The sequence below is a fragment of the Haliotis rubra genome, unplaced genomic scaffold, assembly GCF_003918875.1.
Source record: "Haliotis rubra isolate DU_JTF1 unplaced genomic scaffold, ASM391887v1 Scf197, whole genome shotgun sequence".
NCBI classification, from domain to species: domain Eukaryota; kingdom Metazoa; phylum Mollusca; class Gastropoda; order Lepetellida; family Haliotidae; genus Haliotis; species Haliotis rubra.
This window is the reverse complement of record NW_025765969.1, coordinates 610,229-624,989: the sequence shown is the minus strand read 5'-3', so window position 1 is coordinate 624,989 and position 14,761 is coordinate 610,229. Positions and strand designations below refer to the sequence as shown.

General features: G+C 41.8%; 1 protein-coding gene across 1 annotated transcript in view; it reads left to right on the top strand.

Annotated features, from left to right (window-relative positions):
- Positions 1–6,134, top strand: part of LOC124274991 (zinc finger protein 57-like) — a 114,792-nt gene extending 108,658 nt beyond the window's left edge. Inside the window, exons 3-5 of the mRNA XM_046710405.1 lie at positions 3,092–3,671; positions 4,516–4,878; positions 5,873–6,134. Of these exons, the coding sequence (XP_046566361.1) occupies positions 3,092–3,663 (572 nt within the window). The 3' untranslated portion in view covers positions 3,664–3,671; positions 4,516–4,878; positions 5,873–6,134. The remainder of the gene's footprint in view (positions 1–3,091; positions 3,672–4,515; positions 4,879–5,872) is intronic.
- Positions 6,135–14,761: the final 8,627 nt, after the last annotated feature.

Genomic DNA, 14,761 nt, shown 5'->3' with positions numbered 1-14,761 from the left:
ATTCTTATTACCCCGAGACCCAAGCTGCCTGTTAGGCGCTAGAAGGTTATAGTCACATGACTTTATCCAAACCGGGTACCCTTTTTCTGCTGGGTGAACAGAGGCAATTTGAACAAACTCACTTGCCTAAGGTGAGACCACATGCATCACATGTGCTTCGTTGTTGGAGCAGGACTGAAGTCCTAGAAACTCTCAGGAGTCAGGCTGCCAAACAAAACTGGTCACCATCATTGTTGGGCAGGACTGAAGTCCTAGAAACTCTCGGAGTCAGGCTGCCAAACAACTTCAACCATCCAAGGATTGTCCGAGTCGACCTGAGCTAACTTCAACTGATTCGTGACCTGAGCTCTGTACACAGAACCACGCGCCACCACTCACTGCTTCAGCAGCTATGGAAGATGAAGATGGAAACAGCAATCAGTTGAGCATACGTTCCCTCCCAGTGTACCAGTGATTCACTTGTAACAACAAAGTAATCCAAGAAAACCTTTAAATTGTTTATTTTGTGCTTCAAATTATACTTGAACAAAATCATTCAAAATTGTGTTTGTTATTTTAAATATTGTTTTAACCACCACTTCTCTGATTCTTGTGTAGTGTAACTACCTTCAGTAAATAAAACATGTCTTGAATTGTCGATGTTGTGTTGCTCTATACATGCATTGGTCAAATAGTTTTACAGTACCTCCATGGTATGTTCTCATTTCGCCTACATCCCAATTCGCCTACGGTCTTAAAACAACATGTCATGGTCTGTTGACTGTTGATTACGCAATGGTGAACTAGTGGCACCCCTATGATCTAAAAGTGGACTCTTCTAGTTGAAGTAGTTGAAGGACAAAAAGAAAGTATTTATTTCTGTTACTTGTCATTTTCTGATCACAGTGAAATGATAATTTATTTATCACATCATATCATCACATCATATCATCACATTATATTACATGGATGTCTGAGCAGGAAAATATTTCCCTTATACCCCACCATAAAGAAAACAGGCTGTACATGGATTAGCAGGAAAATATTTCTGTTACCCCACCATAAAGAAAACAGGCTGTACATGGATGTCCCTGATACCCCACCATAAAGAAAACAGGCTGTACATGGATTTGAGCAGGAAAATATGACCTTACACACATGGACAATAAATCCATTACATGGATGTCTGAGCAGGAAAATATTTCCCTTATACCCCACCATAAAGAAAACAGGCTGTACATGGATGTCTGAGCAGGAAAATATTTCCTGTACACCCCACCATAAAGAAAACAGGCTGTACATGGATGTCTGAGCAGGAAAATATTTCCCTTATACCCCACCATAAAGAAAACAGGCTGTACATGGATTTCTGAATGGATAGTAAACCTTGCTGTGGAACACATGGACAATAAATCCATTACACCCTGCAACTAAAGGAAAACCTGCATGTTGTTTATGAGTCAATGAAAGTCATATGACACAGCACAAGTTGAAGTCTAGCAGTTTTTTAAAATAGGTTTCAGTTGTTGTTTTTAGTTTAAAGTTTTCTTACTGTATCTGTATTAATTTAGGGGCGGTGGGGTAGCCTAGTGGTTAAAGCGTTCGATCATCACACAGAAGACCTGGGTTTAATTCCCCACATGGGTACAATGTGTGAAGCCCATTTCTGGTGTCCCCCGCCGTGATGTTGATGGAATATTTGCAGAAAAACTAAACTTACTCTAAAAATAGGCGGTGGGGTAGTCTAGTGGTTAAACTAAGAAGACCTGGGTTTGATTCCCCACATGGGTACAACGTGTGAAGCCCATTTCAGGTGTCCCCCGCCGTGATGTTGCTGGAATATTGCTAAAAGCGTCATAAAGCCAAACTCAGTCAGTCTTCTTGTGATCAGATGCAAGAGTATGTGTAATGCATGAGAGACTGACCACATGAAGTTAATTGTGCACATGAAACAGCTGGTGTAACTTAACTGTGACTTCTGTCATCTGATGACATGGACACACTACATGATTTATAATGGATGAGATATTTACTGGTGAAGGTTAAATGATGAAAGTAATTCTGCTAGTATTGACCAATAAATCTTCTCTTGGAGCAAGTTTTTTAGCAAGAATATTTGTATTGTGTTTCTGGCGGGAGTGTTTGATTCACTCACTGCTTCAGTACTATTGAAATACAATACAATTAGAATTTCCTCACCCATGTGTCTCTCTTTACCAGTTTCTTTGAAATCATCCAATCAAGAGCTTCTGTTTGTGCCAAACGTCAGGCTTAAAACTTTTGGAAACCGGACTTTTTCATATGCAGCCCCAACCTTGTGGAATTCACTCCCATACAATCTGAAAGTTTCTGATAGTATTGCCACATTCAAGTCAGGACTCAAAACATACCTGTTTTCAATTTGAACTCTATTTGGGTACATATTGCTGTACATATTGTATAAATGTGGGTTTATCTATGAGAGCTGGCATATCATTGCTTTGCATGAAGATCATATTTGGACTAATATGGGGATTAAAGGGTTAAGCTTTTTATGTCCTTGCGTTTTGGTTTTTCCCTACATTTAAGAAATCCATTCTTTTCTCAATTATCACAATTAGGTGCCTCACTTAGAGTGTGGGTTCAAATGCCCACTGGAAGTAATAGATATGTTTGTGGGAAGTAGTATGTTTGTGGGAAGCAGAATATATATGAACGTTTACTTTTTCTTGTAAATATGGCATGTTGCTCAAACTTACGGCAGCTATGGGAAGTCATAGTGAATATATGTTCTTTGACCTCCTTTTGGTCTTGTTCTCCTTCCATCCATTGTTGAAAACAAATGTGGACATATTGTCTGAGGGAAGTGTACTTGAATCCTGCTCCGCTTTAATTATGTTTGTTTGCACCTGTGCTCGTGTGTTGCACCAAACTGGTAAATGAGACCAGCAGTCTTCCTCCCACATCAAGATGGCATGATTTTATCTATAAAATGCCTCAAATCAGTGTTAAACCATTCTCACACACAGCACTTGACACATGTAGCTGAATCTCTTATCTGATATGAACTCGGACTGCTTACCCCACAACTAATTTAATGTGAAACTGAAGATGATCCTGTTTATCCTTCCAGGAAGTGCCACCATCAATATGGACAGAAGTGAATTGACCCAAACATCAGAAGACCATTACTATGGCCAAACAAGGTCAGGACACAGGACTGAGAATCAGAACAGACCAGAAAGAGATTCCGCCCAAATTTCAAGCTCTTCCTCAAGAAGCACCTCGAACATCCAGAAACAGATGACTCTTCTCCAAGCATCACATTACAAGACCCACATGGACGACCTTCACCCCAGCCCTGGCTACAGCACACAGGGTTTAGATTATGTTTCTGGGAGGTTCCAGTATGATGTCGATCCTACCCAGTCGGCTTCAGACGACCAGCCCCTGTGGAAGTGTGAGTACTGCCCCAGGAGGTACAAGTACCTGACGTCTCTCCGTGCCCACGTGAAGAAGGACCACACTGGAGACAGCCTGTACAAGTGTGGCATCTGCGGGGCCAAGTATCAGGCCAAGGCTCTGTACAATGGACACATGAATAAACACAGCAACAAGAAGGGGGAGATGTGTCCTCTGTGTGGCAAGGAGTTTCAGTATAAACATAACATGATCACCCACATGAAGACTTGCAAGTTTGCATAAATGCTATGGTTAGTTCGTTACAGTGATTGAAACCCTGACTGATGTAGATTCTAAACAATTCTCTGATTGATAAAACTAGGTTTACAGTAAACTGTTCATGAAATATTTGGACTCACTGTGTTGTCAAATGGACATATTTGTCAAATGATGTTTATTTAATCTTAAGCAGCAGACTCTCTACACTTGTACTCACCAGATGTAATTCAAAATTAACATGTCATTTAAAGTTTCAACAGTATCATAAAATATGCTGCCATATCACTGGGTTTTCTGGTCTATCACTTGATTGTCTGGTTTGTTTACAGGATGTTTTACACAAATTACTCTGTGTGCCTTCAGCAAACAAACAAACACTTGTTTATGCAAATTGTGTAAATGTTTCCTTTTTTGTGAACATCTGGCCCCGATTTCTCGAAACAAACTTAAGTCTGAGTTTTCACTTAAGTTCGAGTTTTTACTCAAATATAGAAAATGCATTTAGCAGAATGAATTGAAATTGATATTAAACTCAAACATAGTAGACAATTTGAGTTTGGTGGATGGATTACTTTGGGCTTTTTTATTTTAAAAAGGCAGTTGAGTTAAAAATTCAGCTGTTTCAAATTGTCAAACTCAGTTTGCAATTTGAGTAAAAACTTAAGTTTGTTTCGAGAAATCGAGGCCTGGTGTCTTCACTGATTGTCTGTGGTCCATTCATGTAATTTTGGCTGCTATTTTGGATTTTACTCCCAATGGAATCAGTCTGAGAAACTGGTTATGCTATGGTGTTGCTGTCTTAGTATAGTTATACTATATACTCTATATCAATATGGAAGTATAAGTATATTCTAATTCTACGTCTCTTACTTCCAGGTAACCCTTTTCTACAGATGTCCTTTCCTTCAAGTGATCCAAAGACCCACGGAATGTGGGCATCTTCAGGAACAGGTGTAGGACCACTGGAAATATCCACCATCAAGACAGTGGACAAGCGGAAGTATCCATGTCCTGACTGTGGCAAGGAGTTCCTCAAACAGAGCGCCATGAAGTACCACAGAGAAGCGATCCATCAGGGCATTGTGTTGAACTGTGTGTGTGGTAAAGTGTATAAATACCGCCCGGGCCTGATCCGACACTGCAAGGTGTGTCCTGTTGTTGCCATGGGAACCAAGATGTCTGACATTGGAGCCACTGCCCAATGACATGCAAGGTCATGAGGTGAAAGCTTCGATGAAGGTCAGTTGGTTTGTTATCATCAGTTTCATGGTAACTTTTGATGGTGAGACCATAGACTATTTAGTCAATAGTTCATCCTGCATCCTTCACTACCAAATACTAAATATCATTTTATTGTCTCGAAATACTTACAGACGAACAAACCCTTTCTTTATTTGATGAAATAGACCATCCTGTCTGCTTTGTAAATGTCATAATCAGTTATTGAGCCGCCAGTCTATTGAGACACCTTCTCACAGCTTCATGAAGTCATTAAATTAGGGGGCTGTGGGTAGCCTAGTGGTTAAAAGTGTTTCTCTTGTCCCACTGAAGCCATAGGGTCGATTCCCCAAATGGGTACAACAGGTGAAGCCCATTACTGGTGTCCCCCACCGTGATATTGCTGGAATATTGCTGGAATATTGCTAGAAACAGTGTAAAATTACACTCACTCACTCACTAAATTAGGTCAGGACAAAAATCAGCAGGAAACTGACACAGATTTGCCACTCATGAAGTTTACTATACTTTTGACACATACTTTCGACACATACTTTCAACACATGCACATAGACCTTTGATGAATTTCTTTCTATAACTGTAAATAATGTTCTGTGACACCCAAAATATTCTTCAATTTGTAAGGCTCTGAGATGCTCAATTTTAACAGCTGATGAAGAAAAAGTATTTACTGGCCTACAAGTGTAATGATTGACCTTGAGAAGAGACTTGCCAATCACCTCCGTTAAATAAGAATAAAATAGATAAAAATGGATTGATTAATGCATTGTGGATTAAAACTTTCCTTTCTAATTACATCTCAAGGTTGGCATTTACCACAAAATGGCATAACACAAGGTCATGTTGGTTTTGAATGAATTCATCTGAATACATAAAACAGACTTGTTTTCTCTGATTATGTGTGTACCAGTATTTATATTTATTATTGTTTATTGCTATAATGATACAATATCCTACTGTCTCCTTTCTGTACATGATTTACTCTGCATTCCAGACATTGCTGAAATGAGGTAATGCTCAAGGTCAACGTGATGGTCATGGTCATTTTCCAGATCTCCACCAAGGTTGATATTGATTGATGAATGGCTGAGGCTGTACATGTGGCAGCAGTATGACGGTGACGAACTATTATTTATTCTCCCTCTGTACATAGGGACAACATATCATATCGAAGAACATAACCGAATTTTGACCGCCTTCGTGGTGTAGTGGTTAGAGCGTCCGCCCGGAGAGCGGAAGGTCGCGGGTTCGATCCCCGACCGCGTCATACCAAAAGACGTTAAAATGTGGTACTTGTTGGTCCCTGCCTGGCGCTCGGCATTAATGGGTACAACAAGGACTGGTCGGCTCGGAGTCAGTATAATGTGTCTGAGTGGGGTATTCATGCTTTACTGCGGCATGGTATCTCAGTGGGCTAGCACTATAAAAAACCCAGCTTAAGTCTGGGCTAGTACAAGCAGCCGCACATACACATACACACGCATGCACGTCGTCATATGAGCGAAATATTCTCAAGCACGACATTAAACCCAATTTCACCTCACCTCATAACCGAATTGAAGAGATTTGGGTGGTGTTTTTTTAAATTTTGACTTACATGTGGTTTGAAATAAACATGTCTGAAGTGAACCCAGTCTCTGTTGTGAATATTATAATGAATGAGTACACATGGTCTTGTGTGGCACCCATGGTTCCTCAAAACACCAAGTTTCAGTTCAGGGTGTGCCTCTGTTCATCAAGGGGCGGTGGGGTAGTCTAGTGGTTAAATCGTTGGCTCGTCACGCCGAAGACCCGGGTTCGAATCCCCACATGGGCACAATGTGTTAAGCCCATTTCTGGTGTCCCCCGCCGTGATGTTGCTGGAATATTGCTAAAAGCGGCGTAAAGCCAAACTCAGTCAGTCAGTCAGTCTGTTCATCAAGCAGTGAATGGGTACCCAGTGGGAGGAGTTGCAGCTTGGGTTTATAGGCCCCAGGGAGCTGAGAATGAAATTATCACAAGACTGGATAATAACACTAAATTACCTTGAGCTTCACTTAGATCCTGGCACATTATTAATGTACTTATAGCTGATAATTGTTATGAAATGTGAAAATGGTGATAAATGGAATCAGCAGTAGAGGAACCAGTATTTAATGAAAATTTGTTTTGTTTTGACACTTGGCCATGTTGACAAGCAATCAATCAGGTCACAAAGGCTGATCCCTTCTAAAAACATGCATATCCAGTTGGAACCAGTTGGAACCAGGCCCAGATCATGTGAAGAGCACTGTCTGGTGTGACCATCCAGTCCTTGAAGTTGCCTGGCTCCACAACCAACGGTTGCTGAGAATGTTTTCTTATCAAGATCCACAACAATGAGTGAGTGAGTTTAGTTTTACGCCACACTCAGCAATATTCGAGCTCTATGGCAGCGGTCTGTAAATAATCCAGTCTGGACCAGACAATCCAGTGATCAACAGCATGAGCATCGATCTGCGCAATTGGAAACCGATGACATGTGTCAACCAAGCCAGCGAGCCCTCCCATCAAGTTAGTCACCTCTTAGGACAAGCATGGGTTACCAGAGGTTCATTCTAACCGGGACCTTCACGGGGCAGATCCACAACAGGTGTCTACAGTAGAACAGACTCAAGTATTAACATTTCAAAAACAAAACAAATTCTGTGTTGAAATTTAAGATCATACCTGGATATCCTAAATTTTTCAGTGTTTCTAGGTGTAGAAATTTCCATCCATGGAAGTCTGTCATCCATTTGTTTGATGTCAACATTCCAGAAGAACTATGGCGATCTTTTAGTAGTCATGAGCCTGACTAGCCGGTTATTGATAGTTAGAGAAACGATCAGATATGGTTAATTGAAATGACATTGAGAATAAAGTGTATTCCCATGCAATTTTATACATGTATATGTTTACCTCTATTTCTGACTAACTAACTTTTTGTTTGGTTTTTATCTGTTATTGTTACTACTGTATTTTGAAGCCATGATATACGTGGCACTCAGCAATATTCCATCTACATGGCGGCGTTCTGTAAATAATCGAGTCTGGACCAGACAATCCAGGGATCAACAGCATGAACATCAATCAACGTTCTTGGGATACGATGATATCTGTCAACCAAGTCAGCGAGCCTGACCACCCGATTCCGTTAGTCGCCTTTCAGGGCAAGCATGGGTTACTGACGACCAGCTCTAACCCTGATCTTCACAGGTATCGAAACAACTGAGACGGGAAGCATCAGCGATCCTGACTATCGACCTAGATTGTGGCCTGCCATGACGAGCATGGGTTGCTGAAGATGAAATCTAACCCGAATCTTCATTGGATATTATTACTTTGATGCAATCTACCTTCGTACACTTTTTTGAGTAACAGTGTGACACTTTGTATGAAGGAATTGACTGACTGACCGAGTTTGGTTTTACGCCGCCTTCAGCAATATTCCAGCAACATCACGGCGGGGGACACCAGAAATGGGCTTCACACATTGTGCCCATGTGGGGATTCGAACCCGGGTCTTCGGCGTGACGAGCGAACGCTTTAACCATTAGACTACCCCACCGCCCCATATGAAGGAATGAGTTACTACGACTTGAACAGTGCATCATTTAAATTGCACGGGACCTTGTGCTGTTTCGATCGGTGCTCGCCGTTGATAACTAGATTGTCTAGTCAAGACTCGATTATTTACAGAGCGCCGCCATATCGATGGAATATTGCTGAGTGCAGCATATATCAACAAACAAACAGCTGCGTTAGTCGGTCTTTAAGATGTCAGTCATTGGACTATCTGGTCCAGATACGATTACTTACACAGACCAACACCAAATACAAACTGACTTCCAAAACACATATTCCATTCTGTTTGTGATATTTGCTAAAATGGACAAAAGGACAATTTAAGTTAATGCCCAAGATAATCAAACACAAGATTATTGTGGTATGGTCATCTGACTCTCATTCCATACATTTCAAGACGGATGTAAAGCTCACTAAACACCTTGTCTGATTTCAAGTTCATGCTGATTATTCATGTTGGTTGTGTTTCAGTGAATCTGGAATATTGCTGCTTGCAGTGTTAACAAATAACAAACAAATCACACCAGTGGTGTGATGGTGCAGACATGTCATTCCCGATAATTTAACTGAGACTGACTACTTTGAGCGGGATGTTTAGAAGTTGAGAGTCAGAGAAGGACAAACTTTATGGATGAACAACTAATATATTCAGGTGATGCAAGGTTTTGATACAGATTCTCCATAAAGTTTGTCCTTATGTCACTGAGAATGGTTTTTTTCAGCGATGGGACCCTTAATTAGGGTTTAGCCAAATTGGTCCTGAGCAACCTAGGTCGGTTGTAAGACTGAAACACTAAGACTTGGTGACGTAGTCAATTGCGTGTCATTCTACTCCAACGGCGTGGATCTCTGCTCATATATCCACCACTCGTTCGTCTTTTCCAGACTCTGTTACTTACAGGTCGTCATCGTATAGCTTGAAATTTGCTGAGCAGGATGTTGTCAACAAACTTATTGATGCGTGTCAATATTGCACAGCTTTCTACATCATTCCTTACTCTGGGGTGGTGGAGTAGCCTAATAGAGCGTCCGCACGTCACGCTGAAGATTCCCCACATGGGTACAATGTGTGAAGCCCATTTGTGGTGTCCCCCGTCGTGATATTGCTGGAATATTGCTAAAAGCGGCGTAAAACTAAACTCACTAACTCACAGACACTTCTTACTGCGATGTAATTAAGGTGAACCTATGCCTGTCACGTGACACCAACAATACTGACTGTGCAATGTGTCAGTGTTTACTTGAATATAGAAAATTGGCGAAATACATCCTCATATTATTTAGAAAGAAGAAACAATATCATGGTGTTATCTAATGAGACCACAAAAGTGGCAGTAATGCCTGCCATTAAGTGCTTTTTGAATACACTATCACAATGGCCGAGCCTCTCAAACGGTGCTATGATAGTGTTTAAATCATTAACTGAAATCCACTGCACTGTCAAAAGTACACCCTAAGGCCCCCTTCACACAGGACGGCGACCGTTCTGCCTTATGTTTCTGTGAAACCTATGTTTCTGTGTAACTGCTCCGGCGTCCCTTGTGCCTTTCATGTACGACCTAAGCTGCCAATCTTTGACATTTCAGTGGCGTTCTTTGAGCGTCCTAGGCGTCCTCTCTGCCTTCCCTCTGCCGCCTACTCTCTACCATCATATTCAAATAACAGCGTCTGTTCAGCGTTGCTTCTGCCTTCTCGCCGACCGTTATACCTTCCTTGTGCATTCATTGGCGTTCGCTCTGCCTTCTCTCTGCATTCTGTGGCGACTGTTCGGCAACCTGCATGCTCTAGGTATATTACCTGGCTACGACATTTTATCATTAGTTAGTTTCATACGAGCAGGCTAAGTGAAAGATAAGATAGATATAAGAATGAAGTTGTCAAATGCCCAAGGAACTGCCAAGAGTGGAAAGCTGTTGCAGATGACTTTCAGAGACGTTGGAACTTACCCCATGCATGTGGAACCACTGATGGGAAATATATAGCCGTGCGTTGTCCACCAAACACAGGCAGTCTCTACCACAACTATAAGGGATTTTTCTCTCTCTTGTCCTTGTATTAGTGGATACAAAGTATAAATTTGTATGGTGTGATGTTGGTGGTGTCGGAACGATGTCAGACAGACAGATTTTCCAAAAATCTGATCTGAAGACCTGCCTCGAAGATGGCACAATAAACTTTCCAACTCCTGAGTCATTGCCGAATGATGACCGTGACATACCAATCTTCCTAGTCGGGTATGATGCATTTGCCCTCAGAACCTACACGATGAAGCCATATTCATTCAGGGCACTCACCAAAGAGCAACAGATCTTCAACTATCGTATCTCTCGTGGAAGAAGAGTAGTTGCAAATGCGTTTCCAAATAAAATATCAATGTGTGCATATTGTTTGTCTTCAATTCTGTTCATATCTTTAAAAAAACATTGTCAGCAGTAACATTTTCCTGTTGACCAATGTTTTCGGTAATTTTTTAGGCACTCTTTTGGGTTTTGGCCTTTCGTCTAGTAGCATACCTTCTTGGAGGCATGTTAAGACGTCTCATCGCAAGCTCGGCAGTTCTCAAATACCGTGGAAATCGGCAGTACAAGACCTATCTATATGTAATCTGGAAAGGCAGAGGGGAGGCAGAGTAAAGGCAGAGCGAACGCCGTAGTTGTTGAAAGGGATGCGCTAGTCGCTGAATGAAGGCAGAGTGAATGCTCAACGAACGTCAATGGATGCTCGACGGACGCACAATGAAGGCAGAGAGAAGGCAGGAGCAACGCCGCAATTTACGAAGTGTTTATGTTACGTCCTTTCGCCGATTGTGGTGCCTTCACTCTGCCTTCGCTTGCGTCCTGTGATCAATCCACCATGACAGCGACCGCTCTGCGTTTGTTTTGAGCATGTTCAATACAGTCGCCACTACAGTGGCGTTCTGAGCCGTTCTTGGCGTTGGCTCTGTCTTCTTTCTGCATTCATGGCGATGGCTCTGCCTTCCCTCTGCGTTCGTCTTGCCTCCTTTGAGCGTTCAGTGGCGTTCTGAAAATGTTTAGAACGCAGAGAGAAGGCAGAGCGGTCGCTGTCCTGTGTAAAGGGGGCTTTAGCAGCTTTCTGCTATTTTCTTAGGCTTACAATTGTCAATCTGATGTATCAGGAATCTGTTGTTGTTTTTAAAGAACCTACGATTAATTGTAGCGCCGTGCAGTAACACCCATTAGGGAGTTAAGGACGGATTTTAAGGACGGATGTAATGATCGAATGTTAAAGTTAAACAGCTACTGAATTATAGTCTGTCAGTCCAACTTTTGGGACACCCCTTTTGTGAAATATCTTCCAAATAACACCAGCTGACCACATGCCATTAACGTATATCTTAATGATCCCCTTTGACGTAATAAGAAAAATAGTTTTAACTTTGTTGGTCACTTTGGGAAAAACTTACTAAGGTAACTATCATTAAAATTTCTGTTTGTTTTGGTGTCAAGAGACGGGGTCTCTTGTAATGTGGTTCAGGGACTGTGAGACAGACTTCAAAACACTATTCACCTTTTGTCCTATATTGACCATATGATTGGCCGAATGTACTGTCAATCCAAATGTGAAGACGTAGTTTTCAGTGTAATAATAAACATGTATTCAAACAAATTTGCATATGCCGAAGTCATCTGCGAGTTTGTATTTAAGAAATACAGTTCGCGCTACCACCATGTATAGTGTAATAAAGCACACTTTCGCCCTGAACTATTATAGTTAAAGCACGAGGACGCTTGACACTTGCGTCCGAGTGCTTTATTAACGTTATAATAGTTCAGGGCGAAAGTGTGCTTTATTACACTATACATGGTGGTAGAGCGAACTGCATTTCTTTTCTAAGATGCCAAATTTAATACTTTCCACGGATAATTACGATTAATTTAAGGCAGAAAACAAACGACGGTGTCAGTGACTGAAATTAAGAATCCTCGCACAGGGCTAACTGACGCGCTGTTCTATTGACATGTCTCTCCCTACGTTAAGACGAACGTCGTTATAAACAGTTTGGTTAAATACCCTCTCTAAATTTTTTTAATTATGGCTGTGATTAACGTAAACCATATGGGTCAATATGAACGTCGCATTTCTACTAACAACTTAAGTTTAGATCAGTACATCCACTTTTTGCATTACGTCACAATGTATTGGCGTCACTGACGTCGGTTTGCAAAAGTGTTCGATTACGAGGGGGCAGACTAGAATGGCACAGTGACGCCAATACCTTGTGACGTAATGTAAAAAGTGTACATTATCGTCTGATAAAGTAAAGTCGGCGCCTTTGATCTTTCACCGAAGCATCTTAGAATATGGAAATATTAGTTGACGTAAGGTGACATGATGCTGACCCGTAAAGATCCGGGTTAGAATAGGTCTTCAGTAACCCATGCTTGTCGTGAGAGGCTGTTGATGACTGGATTGTCTGGTCCAGACTCGATTATCTACAGACCGCCGCCATATAGCTGGAATATTGATGAGTGTGCCGTAAACCCAAACTCTCCCACTCACTGACATGATGCTGTCACCTCATTATGCTGTGTAACATCACATGACTCATTCTTCCAAGGATGTAATTATCTCCCTTGACACACGAGGATCCTTTCATGGCGCCAGCTCAGAGAAGGAAACAAATGCTAAAAGCGCCAGTAAAATTATTAGCTATTATAAGTAGGTACAATTCAAACCCTTCGCTATTCTCGCAATGAAAGATTTGTAGGCTACTTGAGTTCTGATATCTCAGGTTCGATCTTAAACAGACACACAAACAGACAGACAGATTAATGTCTCACTCAATAAAATGCATCATTTTATACATGAGATATAACATTGTACAATTCTATACCTGGTTAAAGGTCACATGCAACGGAAAACACAACTTTGCAGATTCTGATACCTTTCGGTATGGACTTACCGAAACAAATCATCAAAAATGCAAATTCAACTTATAAAGATGAAAATTAACGCGATGAAAATAAACGCGCGAAATCGGAGTTCAAACGATTCACTAATTACCCACCCCCAACCCCCGCGCTTGAGACAAACTGATACATATACTCGGCGTCATTAATGAAGGGTCAAGCTATTGATAACACTATCTCTTAAAAGTTGCAAAATCTTCGTTTTTGTTTGAGATTATACAGATGAACGTTTTACAACAGAATGGAAAAACACATCAGGCCATTGACATGTCAGTATTACGTTCTTTAACGTTCTGTTACAAATGGCACATTTTTTTATTCAAATTGTCAATATGCCACTATGCTACTTAATATCAATGATTTGCACGTGCAAGTCGCACTATCCATGGAAAGTGGAGAACAATAGACATGCATTGAAGCTTTTTCATTGTCGTTCACTGCTCGGGTACCTGTTTGAAATCGCAGCTTAAAATGAGACGTTTTTGGACACTTGCTAAAAGGGGTCAGACCTTTGGGAATCTGGGTCAAACTCACCGGCAGGTTGCTGTCCGCTTTAATGTGAGTCAGAGTGCTATTGGTAGGCTGTGACAGAGATTTCAAGCCAATGGGTCCGTGGAATATGCACGTCGACCAGGTCGCCCCAAAGTAACAACAGTCCGAGATGATAGGCACATGATTAACACTGCGTTACGTAGCGAATTCCTTTAACGCAGCAAATCTTCAGACAGAACACTTCAATATTAACAATGTAAGGGTATCCGGGAGCACCGTTCGTCGACGTTTAGGGCAGTCGACTCCGATGTAGGCGACCTGCAGTTCGTCCACCACTAGCACAACGTCACAGACAGACGCGTTTGAGATGGAGTAGACATCAGTGGGCCGCTGGAATCAACGCCAATGATCTCGTGTGCTCTTCACAGATGAAAGCAGAATCAATTTGTCCTTCCATGATGGTCGGCAGAGGATTTATCGTCGCAATGGAAAGCGAATCACAGATGCAACTGTGGCCACGGATAACTGGTTTGGCGGGGAGTCAGTCATGATTTGGGCAGGGATAACCCCTACTGGACGTACTCCACTGCATGACATTGTGGGTGACGGTAATCTTACCGGACAGTCTTATCGGGACGAGATTCTGGCTCCTATTTCAGTACCATTCCTGCAAGCTATGCATGGAATGGTCGACCCTCTTTACTGCAAGACGACAACGCTAGGCCTCATAGGGCCAGGATTGTCACGGAATTCCTTAGGCAGCAGGGTGTATAACGGATGGAGTGGCCAGCATGCTCGCCAGACCTCAACCGGCAACTGAGCATGCCTGGGATGAACTCGGTGGACGTGTTGGATCTCCCAGGACTCCGCAGAGC